At 39.5% G+C, this 26,763-nt stretch overlaps 2 protein-coding genes across 4 annotated transcripts in view; both read left to right on the top strand.

Annotated features, from left to right (window-relative positions):
• Positions 1-3,506: 3,506 nt before the first annotated feature.
• Positions 3,507-26,763, top strand: part of ETNPPL (ethanolamine-phosphate phospho-lyase) — a 31,601-nt gene continuing 8,344 nt past the window's right edge. The window contains exons 1-9 of one of the 3 annotated variants that reach the window (XM_043970885.1): positions 3,507-3,635; positions 10,072-10,190; positions 10,370-10,529; positions 14,123-14,197; positions 17,193-17,283; positions 18,572-18,688; positions 21,554-21,636; positions 21,915-22,140; positions 23,532-23,686. In XM_043970885.1, coding sequence (XP_043826820.1) covers positions 10,136-10,190; positions 10,370-10,529; positions 14,123-14,197; positions 17,193-17,283; positions 18,572-18,688; positions 21,554-21,636; positions 21,915-22,140; positions 23,532-23,686 — 962 coding nt within the window. In that variant the 5' untranslated portion in view covers positions 3,507-3,635; positions 10,072-10,135. Of the gene's footprint in view, positions 3,842-10,071; positions 10,191-10,369; positions 10,530-14,122; positions 14,198-17,192; positions 17,284-18,571; positions 18,689-21,553; positions 21,637-21,914; positions 22,141-23,531; positions 23,687-26,763 lie in introns of all 3 variants that reach the window. The other 2 variants (XM_043970886.1, XM_043970883.1) reach the window with 2 other exon arrangements.
• On the top strand, positions 23,706-25,000 carry LOC122731065 (upstream-binding protein 1-like). Its single transcript, XM_043970887.1, has one exon. It carries the CDS (start codon positions 24,089-24,091, stop codon positions 24,998-25,000), a length of 912 nt encoding a protein of 303 aa, XP_043826822.1. The 5' UTR covers positions 23,706-24,088.

Consider the following 26,763-nt stretch of genomic DNA (forward strand, 5'->3'; position numbering starts at 1 on the left):
GAAATTACTGTAGTCAGGGAGCCAAACAGCTTCTGAATGCCAATGAGTTGTTTCCTTACAAAAGATCTAAGGGCCTTGCCCCCTAAACAAAGTGGAGCATGCAATCATAGCCCTAGAGCAAGAGGGGACCTGAGACGCCATGGAGGCCAACCCCTTCATTTTACAGGTGAGGAAACTAGGGTCAGAGATGTGAAATGATTTGTCTAAGGTCACACAGACAATAAATGCTAGAGAAAAGAATTGAACCCAGGGCCAGGGCAAACTGAGTGTTGGTTTTAACTTTAGAATCAATACATGTGAAGCATGCCAACAACAAAAAGAAAATCTGTGTTTAGTTGTTCTTTATCCTATGCTAGGCACAAAGAGAATAACAGCTGGCATTTTTTGTTTGTTTGTTTTTTGTTTTTTACAGGGCAATGAGGGTTAAGTGACTTGCCTAGGGTCACACAGCTAGTTAAGTGTCAAGGGTCTGAGGCTGGATTTGAACTCAGATCCTCCTGAATGCAAGGCCAGTGCTTTATCCACTGCGCCACCTAGCTGCCCCAACAGCTGGCATTTTTATAACACTTTAAGAGTTACAATGTACTTTACAAATATTACTTCCTCTTATCCTCACAACACACCCCTGGGAGGTGAGTGCTATGATTATTCCCATTTCACAGATTAGGCAACTGAGGTGACAGAGGTAAAATGACTTGCCCAGAGTCATACAGTTAGGAAGCCTCCAAACCCTACCCTCCTTAAATTCAAAAGCAAAATACACATGTATGCTGTTCATACAAATAGCAGAACAAAAATGTTAAATTGATAAAGACACTGAACATTAAACAAACAACTAAAACAACAACCACTAAACACCACCAAACACCACTAAACAGACTACTACATGAGTTGTAATTCTACTGGGACAAGGTACTGACTCAGCTACACATGCGTTGTTTGCTCTAGAGATAATATTCCAACTGCTTACTTCCCAGGGTTCTTGTGTGAAAGAAATACTCTATAAATGCATTGTACATGTGTATCTGTTTGTATATGCACGCGTGTTATTGTATGTGTCTATGTGTATCATTGTACATGTATGTGTGCACACACATGCGTGTGTTGTGTGTATTGTTATACATGTACATTGTCGTGTGTAGACATTGTGTGTATTTGTATTGTGTTTTTGTGTATAATGTCTGTTTGTGTGTATATTCATGTGTATGTGTTTATATAAATATGCATGTGTACAAATAGGTATCTATATAAGAACAACCTTTTGATTAAATTCAATAAACATTGAATTAAGCCTCCATCATGACACTGCAGCAGGCACAGAGAAAATAAAAGCCTCAAATGAAGGAAGATATGCCTCATTCATAGACAAGTACATGCCAAACAACTCACAGATGGCTTTTAAGAGTGAACACTAACTGGAGATCAGGGAAGGTCAGACCTCAGAGGTGGTACCTGAAAGAAGGGAAGGTTAGGAGAGCTTGGACAGTTTGTGCTAAGGGCACTGAGTTGGGGGCTGGAATGTCAGAAAGCAGTTTGGCTGGAAAGGAGAGTATGTGAACTAGGAAATTAGAATGGAAAAGTCAGTGTAATAAAGATTGCTGCCCCTAAAATGGGGGAGGGAGGAGTGTTATAAGATGAGGACTCTGTACAACCTCCTTAAATCACCCCACCAGAGAGACATTATCAAAAGTCCCATATGTAGGAAGAAATCTTCAAACAAAAATCCTTTAACCTTCTTCAGAAAAAATGGGAATGGCCGGCCTGGGACCAATCTCAAAAGGAAAAGGAGAAAGGGATCTTTTAGGCTGAGAATTACGGTGGCAAACTCAGGAAAATCAGATACACAGCCTGGTGTGTGTGTGTGTGGGGGGGGGTGATAAATCCATAATAAACATAAATATAGCCCCACCACATTTTCATTGAAACTGTAAAAGAAAAAATATTAATACAAATATCATGCTCTCTGATTAGCCAGCAGTCTCCTCAAAGCAGTTTAACATTAACCAAAACCCAAGTCATTTCTAGTTTGGAGACGTCCAAATTGGCATAGTTGTCCAAGTCCTCTAATACCATCTGACCCCAAGAATATTTCTGGGACCATTTTTAGAAATCTTGAACAGAGGAAAAAGGCAGCAAAACTGTGGGGATCTTAACCTTCCCCTCTCAGAATTAGATAAATCTAACCACAAAATAAATAAGAAAGAAGTTAAAGAGGAATCTTGAAGAAGAAATCTTAAAATATAGTCTGGGGTTAGCATTTTAGAATTGAGTCATTGTGTCTCCATCCCCTTTCTCCTCTAGGAATCAGTGGGGTTCTGTCCTTGAGGGCAGAGCCTGTATTTTGCCTCTTTTTGTATACTCAGGGTTTAACACAATGCCTGGACCACCATAGGTGCTCAGTAACTCAATAAATATTTATTAATTGATTGAGATCTGTAGGGGCAGCTAGGTGGTGCAGTGCATAGAGCACTGGCCCTGGATTCAGGAGGACCTGAGTTCAAATCCGGCCTCAGACACTTTACACTTACTAGCTGTGTGACCCTGGGCCTCAACCCCAATTGCCTCACCAAAAAAAAAAAAAAAAAAAAAAAGAGAGATCTGTAGCAAGAATCCCCTCAGCCCTCCCCCCCCCCCAATACACACACATGCCCAGGAGTAATCTAGTCGATTTGAGGTAGTAAAGGCAATGTTGATGTTCTTAGCTAGACAAGAAATATTTGTTAAATTTTTGATTATTACTTTTAAATTCATTCACCTGCTGAAAGCCTTTTTTGTACTTCATCTGTCATCCACCTTTTACAGGGTTTTTCCAAGTAGTCTGGAAAGGGCTTTAGAGAAAATTATCATTTCTTAATGTTTCTAGAGAAGCCAAAAAGGAGATTTCTAATTTGCTTCCACAAACCATGGTCCTAGATCTGTACAACAGGACAGCAGACATGTTCTTTAGCCTGGCTAGCTTGTTACTGTTTAGTTGTTCATTAAATGTGAAATTAGATAATAAGGATAAACATAGTGCAATATATTCTCTATTGATTGCATTCTGCAATAAATAGTAAGAGAGAACTGGAACATGAGTTCATTTGATGCTCCCAACAATCCTGAGAAGTAGGCAGACTGATAATATTCTCTCCCTTTTATAGATGAGGAAACTGAGACTCAGATAAGTTATAACGACAGGTATATGGCTATCAAATGTCAGAAGCTGGATTCAGCTCCTGGCTTCAAGTTCAGTGATTTCAAATCCACACCACCTCTCAGAGGGAAGGGGAAAGTGAAAAGAAGGGATGCCAGAAAAGAAAGTTAAGAAAGATGGACAAGAATAGAAAGAGAGAAGGAAAATAGAAAGATAGGGAGTAGCAGGAAATAAGTAGTAGGAGTAGTAGGGAAGGATAAGAACCAATAAGTCTAGGATTGGGAGTGAGGTGGGGAATGGGGGTGGGGATGGCGAATTAACTGCAAGCCAGGTTACTACCCAAGCAATTGGCAGCACCAAGAGGAGGAGGAGAGGAAGGAGGGGTTTGGCAATGGGCAAAGCCGGGGCAAGACATAAAAGGAAGATGACACTAATTCGCTGACCTGCAACAGAGGGCAGTTTGGAAAGTTAAAACAACAACAACAACGAATACCAAAGGGAGGTAAGTGCTGGAAACTGGGTTTGGCTCAAAGTGCTGAAGCTGAAAAGTGACCAGACCCCATTCGTCAGTGCCAGTGCCAGGGCCAGAACCTTGAGAAAGGCAACTTGATCAATTCGCAGAGGTGCTTGAGTCCCCACCAGCGTCAGGAATATGAATGAGCTGTACAGCAAAACCGAGACCATCCTGCTCCGGAAAAAATACATTGGGTGAGCCGCTGGGAGAAGACCAACTTGGTCTGGGAGGGAGGTGGCTGTAGGGAAAAGGATAACGGGGTGCGATGTGGGGAGTAGAAGGACGGAAAGTATCCAAAGACCTACTATGCCACCAAGGGATATTGTAGGGCAATAGGGGCTGATCCTTGACCCTTTTCTCTACCTGAAGGTCGGAAAAGAGGAAATGAGAGCGGTCCGAGGTGGCCAAGGCTGAAGATCTTGTCGCCCCGTTCCAAGTAGTCCCAGGTGGCGCAGCCTCGCTCTCTCCAGCCTATCGCTCGCTGCATGCTGCATACTTACACATATTTTGCACATATGCCCGGCCCACTGGCCTCCAAATTTCTGCACAGCAGGGAGAGGGGATGAGAGTGGTGGGGAGGGGGGCGGGATTGAAGGTTTAGATTGCGCACGCGCGCGTCCACCTCGATCTCCTAGAGTCAGTACTGAACCCTGTACCTACTCTGGACTCTGCTTAGGGAACAGGGCCGAGTCAGCTTATCTCTAGAAAGGTAGAGCATACTTGACAAGTCAAACCCAGGAACTATATGAACACAATTACAAAACACTTTTCACACAAATCAAATCAGATCTAAATAATTGGAAAAATTAAAAATGACAGTTCTACCTAAATTAATTTACTTATTCAGTGCCATACCAGACCACCTAAAAATTATTTTATAGAGCTAGAAAAAGTAATAACAAAATTCATCTGGAAGAACAAAAGGTCAAGAATATCAAGGAAACTATTGAAAAAAATGCACAGAAAGGTGGGCTAGCTGTACCAAATCTGAAGCTTCACTATAAAACAGCAGTCATCAAAACTATTTGGTACTGGGGGCAGCTAGGCAGCGCAGTGGATTGAATTCAGGAGGACCTGAGTTCAAATCTGACCTCAGACATTTGACACTTACTAGCTGTGTGACCCTGGGCAAGTCACTTAACCCTCATTGACCCGCCAAAAAAAAATTAATAATATTTGTTACTGGCTAAGAAATAGAGTGGTGGATCAGTGGAATAGGTTAGGCAAAGGAGACAGTTAGTAAATTACTTTAGTAATGTATTGTTTGATAAACCCAAAGACTCCAGCTTCTGGGATAGGAACTCAGTATTTGACAAAAACTGCTGGGAAAACTGGAAGATAGTATGACAGAAAATAGGCATAGACCAACATCTTACACCTTATACTAAAATTTAGTATGATTTATGATTTAGACATAATGATACCATAGGTCAATCAGGAGAGGAAGGAATAGTTTACCTCTCAGATTTATAGAAAGGAGAACAGTTTATGATAGAAAATATTATGAAATGCAAAATGAATGATTTTAACTACATTAAATTTAAAAGGTTTTGTACAAACAGAAGCAATGCATCCAAAATTAGAAGGGAGGCAGAAAGCTGGGAAACATTTTTTATAGCCAGTATTTCTGATAAAGGCCTCATTTCTAAAATATATCGGGAACTAGAAAGGTAGAGCAGGTGGCATCCCTGGCTGCTTCACCTCTTCCTCCTCTTCCCCAGTCCCATCCCTCCTCCTGTGCCACCTAGGTCTCCCCAGGGACGGTACTGAGCAGCTTCCTGGGGTGCTGCTGCGGGTAGACTATAGGAATAGTACATCAGAGCCCAGGAGAAATGCTCCAGCCTCTTCCAGGAAACTTTCCACTGGATCCTCGAAACGCCACTTCAGATATTTTCTAGACCCAGAGCCATTTTTTTTTTAGAAAATTTTAAGTTCCAAATTTTCTCCCTCCCCCTCCCTAAGACAATGAGCAATTTGATCCAGGTGCAGTCATGTAAAACGTATTTCCATATTAGTCATGTTGTGAAAGAAGGAAAATTTGAAAAAAATACAATTTACAAAAGGAAAAAAAAACACAAAAAAGTGGGGAAAAAAGTATGCTTTGGATGTGGATATCATGAGTCTTTTGGAATTGTTTTGGATCACTGTATTGCTGAGAAGAGCAATAACAGTTGTTGTCAGTCACAGCTGATCATCACACACTGTTGCTGTTACTATGTATGATGTTCTAATTCTGTTCTCTTTGCCTCACATCAGTTCATGTAAGTCTTTCCAGGTTTTTCTTTTTTTCTTTTTTGTGAGTGAGTTTTAATCATAGGTAACAAGTGACATAGATAAATTCTACCCTGCCTTACTCCCACTTTTTAAAAAAAATCTGTTAAAGAACACATTTGTGGGGCAGCTAGGTGGTGCAGTGGATAAAGCACTGGCCCTGGATTCAGGAGGACCTGAGTTCAAATCTGGCCTAAGACACTTGACACTTACTAGCTGTGTGACCCTGGGCAAGTCACTTAACCCTCATTGCCCTGCAAAAAAGAAAAAAGAAAAGAATACATTTGTGAGATTTAATATTTTTCATAAACATCTGAGGTTGGCCCTCTCTTTATGTTCAAGATGTTCAAGACATCAGGGGGTGAGACAGGAGAGAGGGTCTGGACGGTAAGGGACTGGAAATTCAAACTCTATTCCATCATTAGAGAATTTCACCTGGTGGTTCAAATACCAGCCATTTCATAAATACTCCTGTAAGTGAAGAATTAGTATATGGTAATTTTGATACTTGAGGTTGTTGTTTTTTCCCTTTGTTACAAGAGAGGTTTCAGTTCACATAAGAAGGCATAAATAAAAAAATTGGGAAATAATATTAAAAGATAAGTAATATACAATATGCACATTTTTCTTGGAAATTACATTCCCAACCAATCAATAAAGAAACACTTATTAAGTGCCTACTTTATTCGAATCACTGTCCTCAGCTCTGTAGGGAATTATGATAGGCACTGAAATATTTCAACATACAACTCTTACACACAAGTCTATTACTACTCTGTAGCCATTTATTTCACCTCAATTTTCACCAGTCTAATCTTTTTCCCCCTGTCCATTTAGTATTTTATTCCCCCCAATTACATGTAAAAATAATTTTAACATCTTTTTTTTTTTTTTGCGGTGCAATGAGGGTTAAGTGACTTGCCCAAGGTCACAAAGCTAATAAGTGTCAAGTGTCTGAGGCCATATTTGAACTCAGGTCCTCCTGAATCCAGGGCCTGTGCTTTATCCACTGTGCCACCTAGCTGCCCCCCATAGTTTTTTTGTTTGTTTGTTTGTTTGTTTTTGTCAACATCTATTTTTTAAAACTTTGAGTTCCAAATTCTCTCCCTCACCCCCTTTGAGAAAACAAGCAATTTGATATAGATTATACATGTGTATGCAAAACATTTCCATATTAGTCACGTTGTGAAAGAAAACAGACAAAAAAACTCATGAAAAATAAAGTAAAAAAATTATGCTTCAATCAAGTATTCAGAAACTATTATTTCTTTCTCTGAGGATGCATGAGTCCTTCAGGGTTGTCTTGTATTGCTGAGAATAGCTAAGTCATTCACAGCTGATCATCTTACAATATTGTTGTTACTTGTATACGGATCATTTCACTTTGCATTAGCTCATATAAGTCTTTCCAGGTTTTTCTGAAAGCACTCTGCTCATCATTTCTTATAGCATTACATTCATATAATACAACATGTTCATCCAATTGATGGGTATCCCTTTGATTTCCAAAAATGGAATAATACTTTTTAGTTACCATTCCTAGGTAACAATTGAATTTGATTAAACTAACATTTAATAAGTGCTTAATATATGTTAGGTGTTAGGATATAAAGATCAACAACTAGTCTTTGTCCTCAAGGATTCTAAGGAAGAAAGACTATAGAAGTTCAAACTGAATGTGCTTTAGAAATTGTCCAATTGAATCCTCTCATTTTACAAGTGAGATAATTGAGACCTTCAAAAATCACTCCCTAAGAAGCCAACTTAAGACTCAAACCCACTCTTGCTCCAAATGCGGCAGTTGTTACTTACTACTTCTTCATGCTTTATGGTACAATAGTTAATTTAACCATGCAAGAAAAACTTAGGGACCACCATCATCTGATAAGCCCCTAGATCTGTTAGTGACCTCTCTATTGTTTCATTGCTATATCATATAGCATATATATCTACATTCTCTATATCTTCATACATAGAATTCATTCATTCAATTCAATTCATTTATTTATTTGTTTGTTTGTTTATTTGAGAGGGTGTAATAGAGCAGGGCTTCTTAAACTTTTTTTCCACTCGCAACCCCTTTTCACCTGAGAAATTTTTACATGACTCTAGGTATATATGTAAATAAAATAGGTATATGTAACCTTTTACTGTTGCCAAATTTTTCTCAACCCCCACTTGACTCCATATGGGGTGGAGACCACAGTCTTAAACTAGTTAGATAATAGAAAGCTGACCTCAAAACCGGAAAGGAGCTGGGTTCAAATGTCTTGCCTCTATCAATCCTAGATGTGTGAGCCTGCACAAATCACTTAACCGAACAATGATCTAGATAATTTTTTAGGACTGAGTTTCAGAGCAGGTGCTAAACTACATCGATAGAGTTCCCTCACCTAGGAGTTCTCTAGACCAATGTAATGAAACCTATTAACACCAGCATAAATATACAGGCCTATCTTATCTACCTTATATAAATGTTTTAAGGAAAGGTTACCTTCTAGTGTATAAGCAGTTAATAGATTGGAAGTTCATTTTATAATAGCTCATAATAGGTAGTGTGGGGGCAGCTAGGTGGTGCAGTGGATAGAGCACGGGCCCTGGATTCAGGAAGACCTGAGTTCAAATCCGGCCTCAGACCCTTGACACTTACTAGCTGTGTGTCCCTGGGCAAGTCACTTAACCCCAATTGCCTCACCAAAACAAACAAACAAAATCCATAATAGGCAGTGTGGCACGGTGGTTATAGTTGGCATAGGTTATAGTTGTGAAGACTTGGGTTCAAGTCCTGCCTCTGATATATACTTGTTTTGTGACCCTTAGCATATCATTTAATCAGTCAACAAGCATTTGTTAAGGACTTCCTATATCTCAGGCATAGCACTAAGCACTGGAGATACAAAGAAAGTAAAAAACAATCCCTGTTCTTAAGGAGCTCACAGTATAACAGGGAGACAGCCAGCAAACAACTGTGTAAAAACATAGATACAGAATAAACCTGGGATAATTAGTAGAGGGAAGGCACTAGCAATAAGGTTGATCCCAGACAATAATCAGGGATTCTTTGTTTTTTAATTTTTTTATTATTAAATTTTATTTTTATTTTATGGAATAAAACAAGCATTTCCATAACAGTACAATAAAAAAGATGATTGCACATGAAGCTGCAATTCTTCTGTGCACAACTTGCTATTCCTTTTAAATATACAACGAAATTATATAAATTCTATAAATCATATAAATTTCTGTTTTTTTCTTCCTTCCCCCTACCCCCAGAGATAGACACAAATTAGATTAGACACAAATAGGTGTGTGTATGTATGATATATATAGATATATATATATGTGTGTGTGTGTGTGTGTGTAAAATTATACTAGGCAGTTTTTCTTCATATAGCTAATGTATAGTTTTTATAGTTATATTCATATGTAATTATATCCAGTTAATTTGGGTATTTCATAATAGTCAAAATAATTTATTTCTTCAAGGTCATTCTTAAAACAATATTGCTGTTACTGTATACAATATTATCTTGGTTCTACATAGGATTTTTATGAAATTTTTCACAATAATAATAATAGTCCTACAAGCTAAAAAATTAATGCTGGTAGAGGAAGTTTCTTCACTCAGGAGCTCCATAGACTGATGAAATTAATGGTTGGGGGTGGGGTGGGGGAATGACCACCTTTAATTTAATGCATTTGTTTTATGTGTCTCTGTTGTTTATTGTTCAGTCGTGTCCAACACTTTGTGACCCCATTTGGGGTTTTCTTGACAAAGATGTGCTTTACCATTTCCTTCTCCTGCTCATTTTGAGATGAGGAAACTGAGGCAGACAGGGTGAAGTGACTTCCCTGGGGTCACACAGTGAGGCTGGATATGAACTCTGGAAGATGAATCTTCTTGACTCCAGGCCTGGCACTCTATCCATGGCACCATCTACTTAAGAAGTTTATTTTTCTTTTAATCATCTTCCTTGAGGCTTTGACCTAGCTCCTTGATCTGAGCATTCCCTGAGAAGTTTTGGGGTGCTCTCTCAAGCTATAGGTTTGACTCTGTGTCCTCTGAAGTATGTTCCAGTTTGGGGATCCTTTGACTGGATGATTCTGAGTAATGGCTCTTAGACCAAGATGACTTTTCTGTAATGATTTCTAGGCCGTCCTGTAAAGTTTTCTTCTCCAACGACCCCATCAAGATAGTTCGGGCCCGGGGGCAGTACATGTTTGATGAAAATGGGGAGCAATACCTGGACTGCATCAATAATGTCGCTCACGGTGAGTGTGGAGGGACACATTTCATGGCCAGGGAAGATGGCACTGGCCAGGAAAGGCTGGGCCAGGGGGTGGAGGGGAAGCAACCACATCTCCTCTGTGCCACTTGGTTCTTCCCCTTCATTTCCTAGGCATTTGGAATTGTAATGGGTTTCCTGGGTTTTTTGTTTCCTAAATTTCAGTGGGCCACAGCCACCCAGAAGTGATCAAGGCTGCCATGAAACAGATGGAGCTGCTCAATACAAATTCCCGATTCCTCCATGACAGCATTGTTGAGTATGCCAAGCGCCTTTCCGAAACTCTGCCAGAGAAACTATCTGTTTGCTATTTTGCTAATTCAGGGTATGTTTCAGGGTTGGTTTATTTGTTTTCCTTTTAGCCTTCTGTCTTCTTTTCCCTCCCCATTTTGTTTCTTTCTTAAATTGATTACTAATTATGTTTTCAGGTACATATATTCCTGAAAATGATGATAATTTCCTAGAGTATATGGAACACCTGAGAAGGCACTCAAACACTTTGAAAACAGTCTATGCTAATAATTTGCTGATTAGTATTAGCCAAACCAGCTCACTTCAACTCAACGAACATTTATTAAAATCTTCATATGAACCATTGTGCTATGTGCTTAACGTGCCAAGACAGAAATAAAACAGGCCCTGCCCTCTAGAAGTTTACATTCTATTAGAGAATACCTATTTTCTAAAGTGTCTCCATTTTCTCAGTTATACAGTGGAGAAAAAAGGCCAGATCTTACTGATACTGATCTTGGGCACTATATTTAATATGGGAGCCATGTCAAGTCATACCAGTCAAAATCTGCCCCAAAATAATTAGCACCGTTTTGGCAGTGTAAGGAGCAGTCATAGATCTGATGATCTCATCAATAAAAGAATAAAGGATTTTGCCCAAATGGGAAAAAGAAAGCTACAAAACAGATTCCAACTTTTATGAGACATTTTTTAAGACAGTCAATCTGGCATCTTTCACAAGCACTGAAATACAGCTTTTAAAAATTCCAGCCAGGAGGGGTGGCTAGGTGGCACAGTGGATAGAGCACCGGCCCTGGAGTCAGGAATACCTGAGTTCAAATCTGACCTCAGACACTTAACACTTACTAGCTGTGTGACCCTGGGCAAGTCACTTAACCCCAATTGCCTCACTTTAAAAAAAAAAAATTCCAGCCAGGGGCAGCTAGGTGGCACAATGGATACAGCACCAGCTGTGGATTCAGAAGGACCTGAGTTCAAATCCAGCCTCAGACAGTTAACACTTATTAGCTGTGTGACCCTGGGCAAGTCACTTAACCCTCATTGCCCCACAAAACAAACAAACAAAAATTCCAGCCATTAGACTCCTTTTATTTCTAAAAGTCTGTTTCCCCAATTCTGTGGTTCATGATTTCTTTAAGACATATCAGAATGAAATGTTTATTTAACCATAAACTTTTCCCCCTCATAATGAATTTCAAGACAACTTTAGGATCTGAATTACAATTGTGAAGCATTCTTGGCTAAGTGAAACCTCAAGATATAATTGTTGACTTAGTCTCTAGAGATTCATATGCTGATGGAGACACATAAGCTGGATAATTTCATAAGGTCCTTTTGGTGCCCAGCATCTCCATCCATGTGGAGAAGAGAGTTTGGCTTTTTCTTTCTTTCTTTTCTTTTTTTTTTTTTTTGTTCCAAGCACATTCACTTATAGGAAAACACTGGCCCTAATGATGGAAGATGATAATACCTCTTCTTTTAGGGGTGGCTAGATGGACAGAGTGTCAGGCCTGGAGTAAAGAAGACTCAGCATCCAAAGTTCAAATTTGGCCTCAGACACTTACTATCTGTGTGACCCTGGGCTAGTGCCACAGTTAAGCCTGTTTGCCTCAGTTTCCTCATTTGTAAAATGAGCTGGAGAAAGAAATGGCAAACTACTCCAGTATTTTTGCCAAGAAAATCCCAAATGTGGTCACAAAGAGTGAGACATGACTAAACAACAGCTTCTTTTAATGTAACATCTTTAGGTTCTGTGAAGCAAGTAGGGAACAATTATCACCTCCATTTCATAAGAAAATGAAGCATCTAGCATTTGTGTGACACAATTTACTTTTTTTGTTTTATTTTGTTTTGTTTTTTGCGGGGCAATGGGGATTAAGTGACTTTCCCAGAGTCACACAGCTAGTAAGTGTCAAGTGTCTGAAGTCGGATTTGAACTCAGGTACTCCTGAATCCAGGGCTGGTACTTTATCCACTGCGCCACCTAGCTGCCCCCTACAATTTACTTTTGATAATAAGTAAATATGAACAGAATTTGTACTTCTTACTGTTGTAACAAAGCTTAACCAAGACCTTTTATTGTATTAAATATTAGCTTCTCTACTTTGGGTGGGGAAGGCTAAGGCTTAAAAGAGACTGACAATGTTCCTTCCTTTAAATATGTCTGGTTCCATATCAATGTGGAGGCAAAATAACAAGAAATGTATGGAGCATGATTCAGGTCATTTAAAGTTATACAGAAATTACCTACAATGGATGAAAACTGATTTCAGAGAACTTTAAAACACCTAAAGAGCCTAATGTTTAAGTATTTAATTTCACATAAATTCCTACTTTCAGTTTAATTGCTAAAAATATTTCTGTGTTCCACACAGGGAAATTTCCCTTACTGGGAAAGGGGAAAGAGAATAGAGGTAGAAAACCATGTAGCTAGAAGAATCAATTTTGAAAGGATTAATTTTCTCTAGAAATGTGTCAACTTGCTGGTCATAATTTTGCCTTGGCCTATTTCTGAGTGTACTATTTTGATTAATTCTATAAACTTGAAATTCTTCAAAAAATGTTTCATTTAAATAAGGTATAAACTATAAAATCAGGTGAATGTAAAATCAACAGGTAGCATGAAAAGCAATATGGTACAAAAATTATTTGAAAAGAAATATCTATTTTAAATGCTACTTATGACATAGATACAAACAAGATCAAGCCCATGGAATAAACATAGAACTCAGAAAGTAAGAGCTCAAAACCAAAAAACAAAGAAATGTATGCAGCAGCATAGCATAGTAGATAAGATGTGGCTTCAAGCCGCATTTCAAACACTTATTAGCTGTATGACCCTAGGCAAGCCACTCAACTTCTGGGGTCCAGTACCCTCATCCATAAAATGAGGGATTTGGACTTTCTAGCTCTAAATGCATAATTCTATGGTTTTTGATAGGAGTCAGAGAGACATAGGTTCTGGTCCTGTCTCTGACTCTGATTTGCTCCTGGGTAACTCTCTGAAGCTACCTGATAGAAAGAAAGTGCAAATCTGCATTGGTAGTGGGAGTTTCTTCATTGCAAATTCTATGTACAAAATAAAATTCCAGTAAAAGAAAGGAGAGAGAGGGGAGAAAGGAAGAAGGGGAGGAAGGAAGGAAAGAAGGAAAGAAAGAAGGGACAGTGAGAGGGAGGAAGGAAGGAAGGCAGGCAGGAAGAAAGGCAGGTAGGCAGGAAGGGAAAGGAGGAAGGGAAGAGAAAGGATGAAGGGAGAGAGGAAAGGAGAAAAAAGGAAAGGAGGGAGAAAGGAAGGGAAGAAGAAAATGGTTATCTGATAGCAACTACAAGTGAGATGATTCAGATTTGAAACGTATATTGTTGGGCCCATTATAACTTCAGTTGGAATTGTAGCTCATGCTGTTGTTGCTTTTCTTAGCTGATAAGAATTAAAATAAGATATGAGTTTTACAGAGAGGACTCATATGGGGATCAAGGAATACAACCTTTGTATGGCGATCCAATTTTATGGAAAGTTTAGCATCAAGTCATACTACCGAGACAGTTGCATCTAGCATTTTACTTTTTGACTTGTTTCTTTCTTTCTGAAAACATGTGAGCAAATGTGAATGAGTATATCAAAAAAGGACTATATGTCACTTACAACCCTAATGTGTTTCTTTCTAGATCTGAAGCGAATGATCTTGCCTTACGCCTGGCCCGGCAGTACAGAGATCACGAAGATGTGATCACACTTGACCAGTAAGTCTGCAATGAAATAATTATGAATGAATAAATCCAGCTGGTTTTTCTGTAGTCTTCTGAGTTGGAGTAGAAGATAAAGTTACATATTGATTTTACTATGTCTCAATAGACATCTGAAGGGTGGATATAGCGTTTAATGTTGCCTATCTTTTCCTAATTGTGGATTTACAAAGCCAATACCATAGAGGCTATTTTAATTCCTAAGGACTTTGCTGGAGAAAAAGGTAACCAGATAAATAGGACTTTCATTGGGGTGTAGGAGTGGGGAGCAATGTTTTTTAACTCAATCATTATTTTTAAAATATGCAGTCTCATTTAAATTGTAATGACTATTTATATAGGTTACTTAAAGAAAAAATGTTAAAGAAAAATTTATATGTGCATGTGTATGTGTGTAGGTATAAACTAGAAAAGGAATACACAAAATTATCATACAAAATAAAGATTTGCTATTCATTTTTTTATATTTTCTCATGCAAACATTCTATTTAAGTTCATCACCACCAACCTCTGTCTTGATCATGTTTGGTGTTTCTTTTCCCAATGTTTTCTTTGCCATCTATCCCAGACAAAGTGCAGCATTCTTAGAAGTCAGAACATGTTTCCTATACAGTTAAAATTCTGTTGTACAGTAGATCCACCAATAACATTTTAATTTTTCTGCCTGATATAGAAGCATGCATCTATCTCTTCCTCCCCCCCCAACAAAGGACAGTCAGAGGATACAAATGGTAGTTGCCTTCTGGTCATTTATTCACAACCATCATTCTTTGTAATTTAAAAATGCTTAGCATCTGCTAAAATCCAAGTAATAACTATGTGACTATCTCATCTACTGGGTGATTATTTAGTAAAGGGGTTTGAGATGGTCACCCTCATGCATCAGTCAGCTCATTAAAATTATTGATAAAAGAGGGTGATATGCTTAGACTTAGCATTTAGAAATCCCACAGAGTTCTTGTCTCATCTGAAATCACAGTTTCATTCCTAGATGCCAAGAAAGCACTTACATTTAGGTTTTATCCATGCCAGATTTGGGGACAGAGAAACATAGCCAGTACACCTGTGGATTTGAAAGTAGATACCAATGTAGACCAATGATTAGAGAAAACACCAAAATGCATTTCAGTCTCTTTCTCACTAACCCTTAACCATGACCAACCTTGATTTTCCCCTGAGGCTTAAAAAGATGTCATCTATCTTGCTCATTTTTGAAATAAGAATCTTCAAAAAAAAATCTTCGAAAATACATGAGACCTGAGTTCAAATATGACCTCAGAAACTTGACACTTACTAGCTGTGTGACCCTGAGCAAGTCACTTCATTGCCCCACTAGAAAAAAAAAATCTTCTATATGTCTGCATATTGAAGCCAATTTGACATCAAAAGACTTGGATCGTCGTCCCTCTTGGCTGTGATCTTAACACTAATGAAATCATTTTTAACTTAAAGGGAAGGGGAGAATGTGACATTTTCTTCCTAGCACTCTCAATTTTCTTAAAATTCTTGCATGTTTTTCTTCTTTGGCTAGAAGACACTCAGTTCCTTGACCTGTTCTGAACCTTAATTCTTTTGAAAGATACTTCCAGTATCCCTGTATATGTGTATATGGATAATACGTGCATGTATAATATGTGTATAGCATATGAATGATATATTGATATACATGACTTAGCAACTGTAGATAGCACCATCTATTTTTCCTCTCTAATACAAAAATAATTTAAGAGCTTTCAGTTACAGAATATAAACTTAACCCTTAAAATGTCTTTAAATAGACATTTGAAATAGTAAAAATGGTATCTATAGTGGTTGGGGTTGGGGTCTCCTTCAGGGCAAGTAACTCCAGTACAAAACACCATTGCCAATGGGGAAGATGGAGAGGACAGAACATTCCCTCCCCACTCCACTCCTTCCAGGACTGATAAGCTTATTTTTAAAGTCCCTCTCACAAAGAGACATGACTACTTTTTTGCTAGCCAATGGCCAAGTAATTTTGTAAATGTATCAGAGAAACCTTTTCACACTTCATAAACACTTCAGGTTATATGTGTGTATGTACACATATATGCAATATATTTACCATATTAATAACTTATTACCTGCCCACTACTTTCTGTAATTACATGGGGAAGCCCTAAATCTAAAAATTAATTCCTACATATATTATTTCAAGGATCAACAAAGCAAGGTAGAAAATCTCAAAACAAAATGAATTATGTCCAAACCTAATACTTCATCATCAAAAACATTTGTTTCTCAACTGAAAGTAACATCTTTAAAGTCCTAAATCTTTCCTTTCCATATAGGTATGGGTATGGGTATAGGTATAGGTATAGGTATAGGTATAGCTATGTATATATACATAAATATATACACACATACATACACATACATATATATGCCTCTGACATAGACTGGTTTTGTGACTTTCTGATTTGCTCCTGGGTAATTCTCTGAGGCTACCTGTTCCAAAGCAGGTGTGAATCTGCATTGGTAGTGGGCATTTCTTCGTTGGGAATTCCTCACATACACATTGTGAATTCCATTGTGTATACACACACAGGGTGGGACCCAAATCATGAAGGTATCTGATATTTTATTAACTTTTTAAAAATTATTTTATCTTTGTTTCCTATATATACTATATATGGTGCTATGGTATTATAAATTTCAAACAAAAAATAAAGGTGATATTAAATATTGAAACCCTTTCATGACTTTGTGGCTTTTGGCCCAAACTATGGTGTGTGTGTGTGTGTGTGTGTGTGTGTGTGTGTGTGTATACACACATACAAATGCACACAAACACACATAATGCTGAAGAGGCTAAGGGAAAACAACTGCCAGCTTGCCCATGTAATGCAGGGTGTACTTCCTAGAATTGGGTGCTATTTTCTTCATTTCTTTTTTATTATGGAATAATATTAATTTTAATGTATTATTAGGACAAAGCTTTCCTGAAAGTTTTTTGTGTTACTCTACCTTTCAGTGCTTACCATGGTCATGTTTCTTCCTTGATTGAAATCAGTCCATATAAATTCCGAAAGGGCAAAGATGTCAAGAAAGAATTTGTGCATGTAGTAAGTATATATAGTAACTCACCCACCCTGGGAAATAGGATTACACTTCGACCTGCCACCTTCACTAGGGGCAGCTATTAATGTGCCCTTGAGTCTTATTTGCTGTTATTCTTGTATTGTCCTTAAGCTTGAGTTCCTTTATCACAACTTAACACAAAATGACGTAATCAACTTTTGTTTTGTTTTGTTTTTTGTTTTTTGCGGGGCAATGGGGGTTAAGTGACTTGCCCAGGGTCACACAGCTAGTAAGTGTCAAGTGTCCAAGGCCGAATTTGAACTCAGGTACTCCTGAATCAAGGGCAGGTGCTTAATCCACTACGCCACCTAGCTGCCCCTGTAATCAACTTTTTAAAACAATTGCAATCCCATAATTTGCAGTATTCTTTAAAAACATAATAGCTGGGGCAGCTAGGTGGCACAGTAGATAGAGCACTGGCCCTGGAGTCAGGAGGACCTAAGTTCAAATCCAGCCTCAGACACTTGACAACTTACTAGCTGTGTGATCCTGGGCAAGTCACTCAACCCCAATTGCCTCACCAAAAAAACCCCCAAAACCCCAAAACAAAAACAAAAGCATAATAGCTAAGGATTGATTCCCTTCTTTGTGTTCTCAAAAGAAAAATTGTGTCTTTCTTATTCCATAACTTTAAAGTATTAATTAGTTAGCTAAAATGAGCATTAATTCTTCTCCCCTTTCCACCCACCTCTGCCCATGGGAGATGGCATATTATGGTGGAAAGGGCATTGATTCCAAACACAAGAGGGTGTTTTCATTGTTGTCAAGGCATTTCAGCCGTGTCTGACTTTTCGTGACCCCATATAGGATTTTTTTGGCAAAGATACTGGAATTGTTTGCCATTTCCTTCTCCAGTTCATTTTATACATGAGGAAACTGAGGGCAAACAGGGTTAAGTGACTTGCCCAGAGTCACACAACTAGGAAGAAACCAGATTTGAACTCAGGAAGATAAGTCTTTCTGACTCCAGGCCCTTCCTGACTCCAGACTCATTTGCTGCACAGAGTCAAAGGACATGGGTTCAGATCTTGTCTCTGATGCTCCATGAACTTAGGCCATTAAAGCCTCCAGGGCCTCAGTTTTTTCATGTATGAATCAGGGGGATTGTACCCTCTGAGGTCTCTTCCAGCTCTAAATTATAGATTCCTATCACCTATAACACAATGCATTGGGCTGAATGACCCTTTACAGCTCTAGGGCTATGATCCTATAAAATAAAATAAAAAATCATGCTAAATTTTCAGTGTAGAAAACCTATCTCTATGCTTTCAGGCACCAAGTCCAGATATTTACCGAGGAAAATATAAGGAGGACCACCCAGATCCAGCTGGTGCTTATGCAGAAGAGGTGAAGAAAATCATTGAAGAAGCCCAGAAAAGTGGGCGGAAGGTTTGTATTTACTGCTATAGACATAATCAAACATCTTTTAGAAATTGGTTTTAAGGGGGCAGGTAGGTGGTGCTGTGGATAAACCACCAGCCCTGGATTCAGGAGGACCTGAGTTCAAATCCGGCCTCAGACACTTGATACTTACTAGCTGTGTGACCCCAGGCAAGTCAGTTAACCCCCATTGCCCTGCAAAAAAAAAAAAAAATACATACATACATACATACATACATACATAAAAATAAATTGGTTTTAAAAGGTATTTGGAGTTTAAAAGTCTGAATCAAATTTTATGAATCTAAATTTTCATTAGATTCTTTAATGATAGTAATTCATTTTGTATTTTCCTTAATATAAACTACAAAAGGGGCGGGGGAGGGGGCACTAAAGTTTGTCTGAAAGAAGAATGGGAGACTTATCTTGGGATTTCACTGGTGTAGGAGACTCCTGCAATGACCACTGCTTTCTCCCCAAATGATATCTGTGTCTCTTCATCAGTGGTTCATTTCTAGCCTACTGAAAAGAGCAAGGATGAGAGGACCCTCAAGACGCTGGGAGGAAACATATCCACTCCAGGAGAGAATGGCACCCCAAGGGCTAATGTTGTCTTGAGAAGGGGACATAGTAACCCCTGTGTTAAAGGGCCAAACTAGGTTTCAGACAAAGTAAGTTCTGGGCATCCCCAGAACTGGCTTTAGGAAGTCTAAGGAAGTTCCACAAAGACCTTTATAAAGTCTAGAGGAGAAGCCTATCAATGTGGACCTGCCCTTTAAAGTCTAAGCAGATCCCCAACAGTCAAAAACAGAGAAGGGCAGAGAAGTGTGAGTTAGCCAGCCCCTTTTCACCTCAACTGAGTTCAGTTTAATGTCCTACTGAACCTACTTTGGAATTTTAAAAAGCATAGAATTTTGAGAGTCTCCATGCCATAGTAGAGAGGGTGCTGGACTTGGAATCAGGAAGATGTGAGTATGAACCTGAGTAAGCCCCATAATATCTCAGAATATCAGAGAATTCCATAGGATTGCCAACTACATCACAGAGGAATGCTTATGAAATCACAGACCCAATCCTAGGTCATCAGTCATCTTATAAGTCATGAGTGTGATCAATATGTGACCTGGTTTTTAAAAATATTTTGATATTTCAATAGAATTGATTTCAATAAAATTGTTTTCTTTCATCATCCTATGTATTTTATTTCTTATGTACATAAAGCAGTATCCTGAAAATGGGTCCACAGGTTTTATCAGACTGCCTAAGGGGTCTAGGACACAAAGATTATGAACCCCTGGCCTAGATATAATACCTAATGTTTGGGGCTTTAAAAAAATATACTTATGACTAACAGACGGTCTTCTCATCTTCCTCCTTCTCTTTCTCCTGCATCTTCCTTCCCCTCTCTCCCTGCCCTCCTTCTACATGTTTTATTTTAGGTCTTGGCACTGTATACCAACAGCAGAAAAAAAAAGTTGCACAAGAGGTGAAAGTTGCCCATGCTCTTGGGATCTTCCTGCTTTTTTTAATATAATGGGTCCCTTTGAATGTAACATCCACTTCTTTATCCACACATTACTGATGCAAAACTGCACTCTCCATTTCATGGCAAATATTGGTGCCAGAGGAGGGTTCCCCAAATTGTGTGGGAGATGGTCAATAAAACAAGATTGGTGCTACCTCCCTTATAGGAGAGTTGTCTGACACCCTACCCAAAAGAGGCTGAGCTGACAGAGAACGCCAGACATGAGATTGAGATCTACAAACTTTGCTCTCTGTTCTAAGAGAACCATTTTCTTTTTTTACATCTTTAACTGAAAACACTCCACCTGGTGGTATACCATGTGAAAAACCTTAAACTGATGTAAGAAAAGCAAGAAAGCCATACGCTAGGTGGTATAGTAGCTCCAAGCTAGAAAGTCCTGAGTTCAATTCCTAGCTTGAGTACTGACTAGCTCTCTGAGCAAGTCATTTAACTCTTACTGAACACAATTTCCTCATCTATAAAATGGGGATGATAGTAATAATAACTATTTCTTTTGGGGTTATTTTAATGATCAAATGAGATAATACCTGTAAAGTACTTTGCAAACCTTAATTATTATCACTAGATAATAGTGAATAGACATCTGGCCTTGGAACCAAGAAGATCTGGGTTCAAGTCTGTTTTCTGATAGTTACTGGCTATGTGACCCTGCTCAAGTAAGTCACAACCTCTGAGTGTTTTAGGCAACTCTTTAAGATTGCAAATTGCAGAGAAGGTGTCAATCGGCATTGAATACTTCCTCATCTTAAATTGTGGTTCATGACTCCATATGGGGTCACATAACAATGTGGGGGTCGCAAAAAATTTGACAACAATAAAAGGTTATACCCAGGGTCGTGTAAAATTTATCAGGAAGTTTAAGAAGCCCTGCTCTATACCAATGCAATTATAAGCCCAGCCATCATGCTCATCCTGAGTAGAGAGAGAAAGCAACACAAGTTTTCCCTTTTTCATGGATTGGCAATATTAGTGCTTCATATTTTCAAAACTTGTTCAGACAGTGCATTGTAATGATGACTGAGTAAATATTAAATTTGTAAATATCAGATGCTCTCTCCTTTTTTTTCTCCATGCCTTATGGTTGATGATGCAAATTTTTGGTACTGTACTGCAAAATTGGTAACCAATTGTGCTTGACACGCCTTGTACTTGACAGATACCTAATGAGAACTTTTCTGTGGAATCATTGTATGGCTTCTTTCTCCCCACCTCCCATGTTCTTTTTTTTTTTTTTTTAGCACATTCTTGAAGTTAGCTGAATCCCATTCTGGTCACTGGGTGTACAAAAGGGAGACGATCAGCTTAATACTTCATCTCCTTTCATGTAGATTGCTGCTTTTATTGCTGAGTCTATGCAGAGCTGTGGAGGCCAAGTCATTCCACCAGCAGGCTACTTCCAGAAAGTGGCAGAGTACGTACTTGGGGCACACTGAGCATTGTGACAGTTACCAAGTGGAGATTGTTTTTGCCCATTTTAGTTGTCTTTACTCACCAATATTGTAATAGGTCATTTTACATGGTACAAATCAAATCACAATTCATTAATAAGCTTACACTGAGGTGCGTCCCCACATTTTAACATAGAAATCAAGTAATTGTCTTGCAAAAAAAACTGGGGAAACTATCCCCTTTTTTGGTAACCATGATCTCATGTCTTTTTGTTTTTCATCATGTCCCCTCATTTTTCAGATATGTCCGCAGAGCAGGGGGTGTATTTATAGCTGATGAAGTTCAAGTTGGTTTTGGTAGAACTGGGGAACATTTTTGGAGCTTCCAAATGCATGGTGAAGACTTTGTGCCAGACATTGTTACCATGGGTAAACCAATGGGCAATGGACACCCATTATCTTGTGTTGTGACAACTCAAGAAATTGCAGAAGCCTTCAGTGCTTCCGGAATGGAGTATTTTAACACGGTAAATTTTATTTTCAGACAATGTTACATAAAAGGGGAAAGTGGTACAGGGTGCTCCTTTGTTTTCTCCAAACATGGAAAAAGGTAGAGTTAGCAATTCTATCAAGTAAGCTCTTCAATTCAATATGCATTTATTGTCAGGGATTTTGAGAAAATCACTTCCATCCTGGGCCAGTAAAATGAGGGAGGCTGAACTAGAGGCAGGTCCCTCTCAGCTCCATAGCTAGGATACTGTGAACTTCTTCAGTGGCTAGTAGAGGAAAGACAATGATCTGGGTGCTAGGGGTTTGAAGATGAAACAAGACACAAGGCTGCTGCTCTTTAGGAGCTTCCCACTGAATAGACTGGAAATAATTTATTCCTCCCCTGAAAAAGCCCTTTGAAGAGGAGACTAAGTGCAAAGGAGAGCTCCAAGGAAAATGCTATGGCCTTTATCAGGCAGAGGTACAAAGAGAGGATGACAAGCAGGAAGAAAGACAGAAATAAGACAGTAACATAAAACATAAGAGCTATCCCCAGAATCCCAGCCAAACTCTGAATAGAGTGAGTGAGGTACCATCCATCCATCCCTACTCAGCCAGCTCTGTCTTACTCTTTTTTTTTCGCCTATTTTATTGTTTCCATATACTAATAAATAGATGTCTTGTTAAGCCACAGGCATAGCTGCATTTCATTTACAGATGGCACAATCCTTGTTTCATATCACATATAATTCATACATCATCTTTTAAAGCCTTTAGACTATGATGCATCATTTAAAAAATAACCTAAAGGGGGCAGCTAGGTGGTTCAGTGGATAAAGCACTGGCCCTGGATTCAGGAGGACCAGAGTTCAAATCTGACCTCAGACACTTGACACTTACTAGCTGTGTTACCTTGGGCAAGTCATTTAACCCTCAGTGCCCCACAAAAAAATAAATTATAGATAGATAGATAGATAGATAGATAGATAGATAGATAGATAGATAGATAGATAGATAGATAGATAGATAGATAGATGAATGACCTAAGGATGTAAGACTTCTGCCACTACAGTTGCTGAATTTTTGTCCTGGCAGAATTTTGTTGTTTTGAAGATTTATCCCCAATCACTTTTAACTTTAAGGCTTGAAAAATTGGTGGTTGTAACATAATATAATTTAGTATTGCTCAAAGTTAGATTCCAATCTAGTGAAATTCAAATTTCATAAAACTATTGGTAAAGAAAAGAGACTGTTTAAGCTTTGGTGCTAGATACTGAATTTAAAAAACTTTGATGTTAAGTTAAAAAAAATGCCTTTCAAATTTAATATTCATTTGCTTCTGAGCTGAAGAATTTAGGCAGGATGCCCGGTAGATGCAGGAAGACCACTCACCCAACTGCTGGGTTTTGTCTTCCACCTTTGTGCTCAGTATGGAGGAAATCCAGTATCCTGTGCTGTTGGCTTGGCCGTCCTGGATGTAATCGAAAAGGAAGATCTTCGAGGAAATGCTACACGTGTTGGAAATTACCTAACTGAGTTACTGAATAAGCAAAAAGCAAAACATCCATTGATAGGGGATATAAGGTACGTTCATTAAGGAGGAATCATGTGGCTAGATAATTGTATGAAAACATTTTGACCTTACAAATATGTTCCTAACTCAATACTTAAAATAGGTACAAAAATAAATGGGTTTTCCCTCCATTATATACTGTATAATGTAGGTACATGGTTATTTGAATGTTGTTCCCTCTGTTAGACTATAAACTCGGCGGCAGCGGCAGCAGCGGCGGCGTCCTAGGCGACGTAGGTGTGTGGAGGCTGCGGGAGCCCTGGGGGGGGGCTGGTGGCTGGGCCGGTGCTGAGTTCGTGCGGGAGGCATGAGCGGGGCTGCGGCCCTCGGGCTGTGGGCGTCTCTGCCGCCGTGCTCGGGCCTCGGCCTCGGCTCCGGCGCGGGCCCGCTGGGCCCCGCTGACGGCCACCGCCATGGCCTGGGTGCTGAAGATGGACGAGGCGGCGGAGGCGGGCCTGGTGCACGACTTCGACGCCAGCCTGTCGGGCATTGGGCAGGAGCTGGGCGCCTACAGCATGAGTGATGTGTTGGCCCTACCCATTTTCAAGGAGGAAGACTCTGGCCTTCCTTTGGATGGTGACCCCAAACAGCCACCCTTTCAGTACATTCTCTGTGCTGCCACATCCCCTGCGGTCAAACTGCACGATGAAAGCCTCACTTACCTGAACCAAGGTCAGTCCTCTGAAATCTGGATGCTGGACAACCAGAAAGGGAAAGTTGTGCCTGAGATCAGTGGAAAGTTGGTGAAGAGCATCATCAGAGTTGTGTTCCATGACAGTTGGCTACAGTATCCAGAGCACCAGCAGGTGGAAGGCTGCAAGTGGAATCGCCCTGGGGACCGGCTGTTTGATCTCAATACTCCAATGTCTTTTGGTGTCACTGACGTAAGGACAAATCCAGGCCAGTTAAATGCAATTGATTTTCTCTGGGACCCTGCAAAACGCACATCTGTATTTATCCCGGTCCACTGCATCAGCACGGAGTTTACTCCGGGCAAGCATAGAGGTGAGAAGGGGGTCCCTTTCAGAGTCCAAGTCGACACTTTTAAAGAGAATGAAAATGGTGACTACAGGGATCACCTGCACTCAGCCAGCTGCCAAATCAAAGCATTTAAGCCTAAAGGAGCAGACAGAAAACAGAAAGCAGACCGAGAAAAGATGGAGAAGAGGACAGCTCACGAGAAAGAAAAGTACCAGCCTTCATATGACACTACCATCCTCAGTGTAATGATTGGAATGATGCCACCTACTGGAGACTTGCTGTGGGAAAGCTCCACCATGAGGAAAATGCCTCAGAGGCATTGTGGCTTTTCCTTGGTGTCATGAAATGACGTTTGCTCATGGGGGCTGTCTATCAAGGCTACCAGCCAATCAACTTGAGGAGCCTCCTATTTTCTGGGAGGAGACAGGAAGGAGGAAAGGGAGCCTGCATGGAGAGCTGTCGCTCTTTTGGGTTCCTGACTTGGTGGTGGTGGCGGCAGAGGACTTCACAGGAAATTTGAGGAAAGATAGGAATGCCAGGCTGTTGGAATTCTGTTCTCAATCTTTTTCTTTCTATTTTTCAATAAACCCTTAAAAACCTAAACTCGTTTTATCAGTGATTTTAGTCAGTTTCCCCCAAAACTGGGGGAACAGATTAGAATCCACAGTTAGAATCTTAAATTACACACCAGTGAGTGCTCCCTGTGGCCCGGCACAAGTGTATCCTACGTCAGTGACAGCCTTAGGCCTGCTCCCACATTCACCTCTGCTCAGCACAGCACCAGCAGGGTTCCCAAAAGCAATTCTTCCTTCCCAAACCACCAAGGAGATGTAACTTCCCAAGGCTCCAGTGAACAACTTCATCCATCAGCCACCACGCAGGAAGCCCAGCAGTGGCTACTCAGGCACAAGTTTCCCACCTATGCCAGGCTCTTCACCAATTTCTCTTCACCAATTTCTCGGGTGCAGATTTATTAAAGTTGACAAGAGAGGACCTTGTACAGATCTGTGGGCCTGGCTGGTGGCATTTGACTCTACAGTACACTGAAGACAAGGACAATTAGGCCCCATCTCACCATCTATGTCTTCCAAGAGCAGCCCAGGGGCGCACAACTAGAAAGACAACCATATACAGGTCCGGGGATCACAGCAATGGTACAGTCTACGTGCTTCCCACACGGTCATTCCTGGTAGATGCTTGACCGAAGCAGAAGTACTACAGTCACCTTTACTTACCTAAGGATTACTTAGAAAACATTGGGCCAGGCCAAAGCTTTAGCTGATTGTTGCCCTTTGTTTTGAAATGTAGATTTCTCTTGATATATTTTATTTTTTATATTGCCTATATATCCCCCGGTATGCTTTCCCTCACCCTACTTGGAATTTATCCCTTTTAACAAAAATTTTTAAAAGAAATAATTAAGCAAAGCCAATCAACAGTCTACTAATTATGATGATGATAAAAATAAATCTGACCTCATACGCAAATATGCAAAGTTCTATCCCTATAGATACCCCCAGTCCTGTGCCTCTGGAAAGGATTGTCTTCTTATAGCTCCTTTTTGGGGTCTGGTTTGTTCATTGAAATTTTAAAGCTTTTTTGTATTGTTTTGTGGTTGTCTCCATTTACATTGTTGTCATCGTTTATGTTTTCTTGACTGCTTACTTTTCTTTGTGTCAGTTCATGTTAGACTTTCCATGCTTGTCTGTAGTCATATTTCTCAGAGGGCAAAAAAATCAAATTAAAAAACTAGGGGCAGCTAGGTGGCGCAGTGGATAAAGTACCAGCCTTGGATTCAGGAGGACCTGAATTCAAATCCAGCCTCAGACACGACACTTACTAGCTGTGTGACCCTGGGCAAGTCATTGCCCCCCCCAAAACCCCCAAAACCCTAAAACTAAACTAAAACAAAAGAAAAACTAAAAGCTAAAAAAAATTCACAACCCAGCCAGTAGAAATAAAAGGAATTTACAAAAAGTACTCTTCCAACAAACCTAAATATACAAAAGGAATAAAGGACTACTTTCAAAATTAAAAAAAAAAAAGAAGAATATAAACTCATTTTGGTGCAATTGTGAACTGATCCAGCCATTCTGGAGAGCAATTT

The sequence above is a fragment of the Dromiciops gliroides genome, chromosome 6 (assembly GCF_019393635.1).
Source record: "Dromiciops gliroides isolate mDroGli1 chromosome 6, mDroGli1.pri, whole genome shotgun sequence".
Lineage (NCBI taxonomy): Eukaryota > Metazoa > Chordata > Mammalia > Microbiotheria > Microbiotheriidae > Dromiciops > Dromiciops gliroides.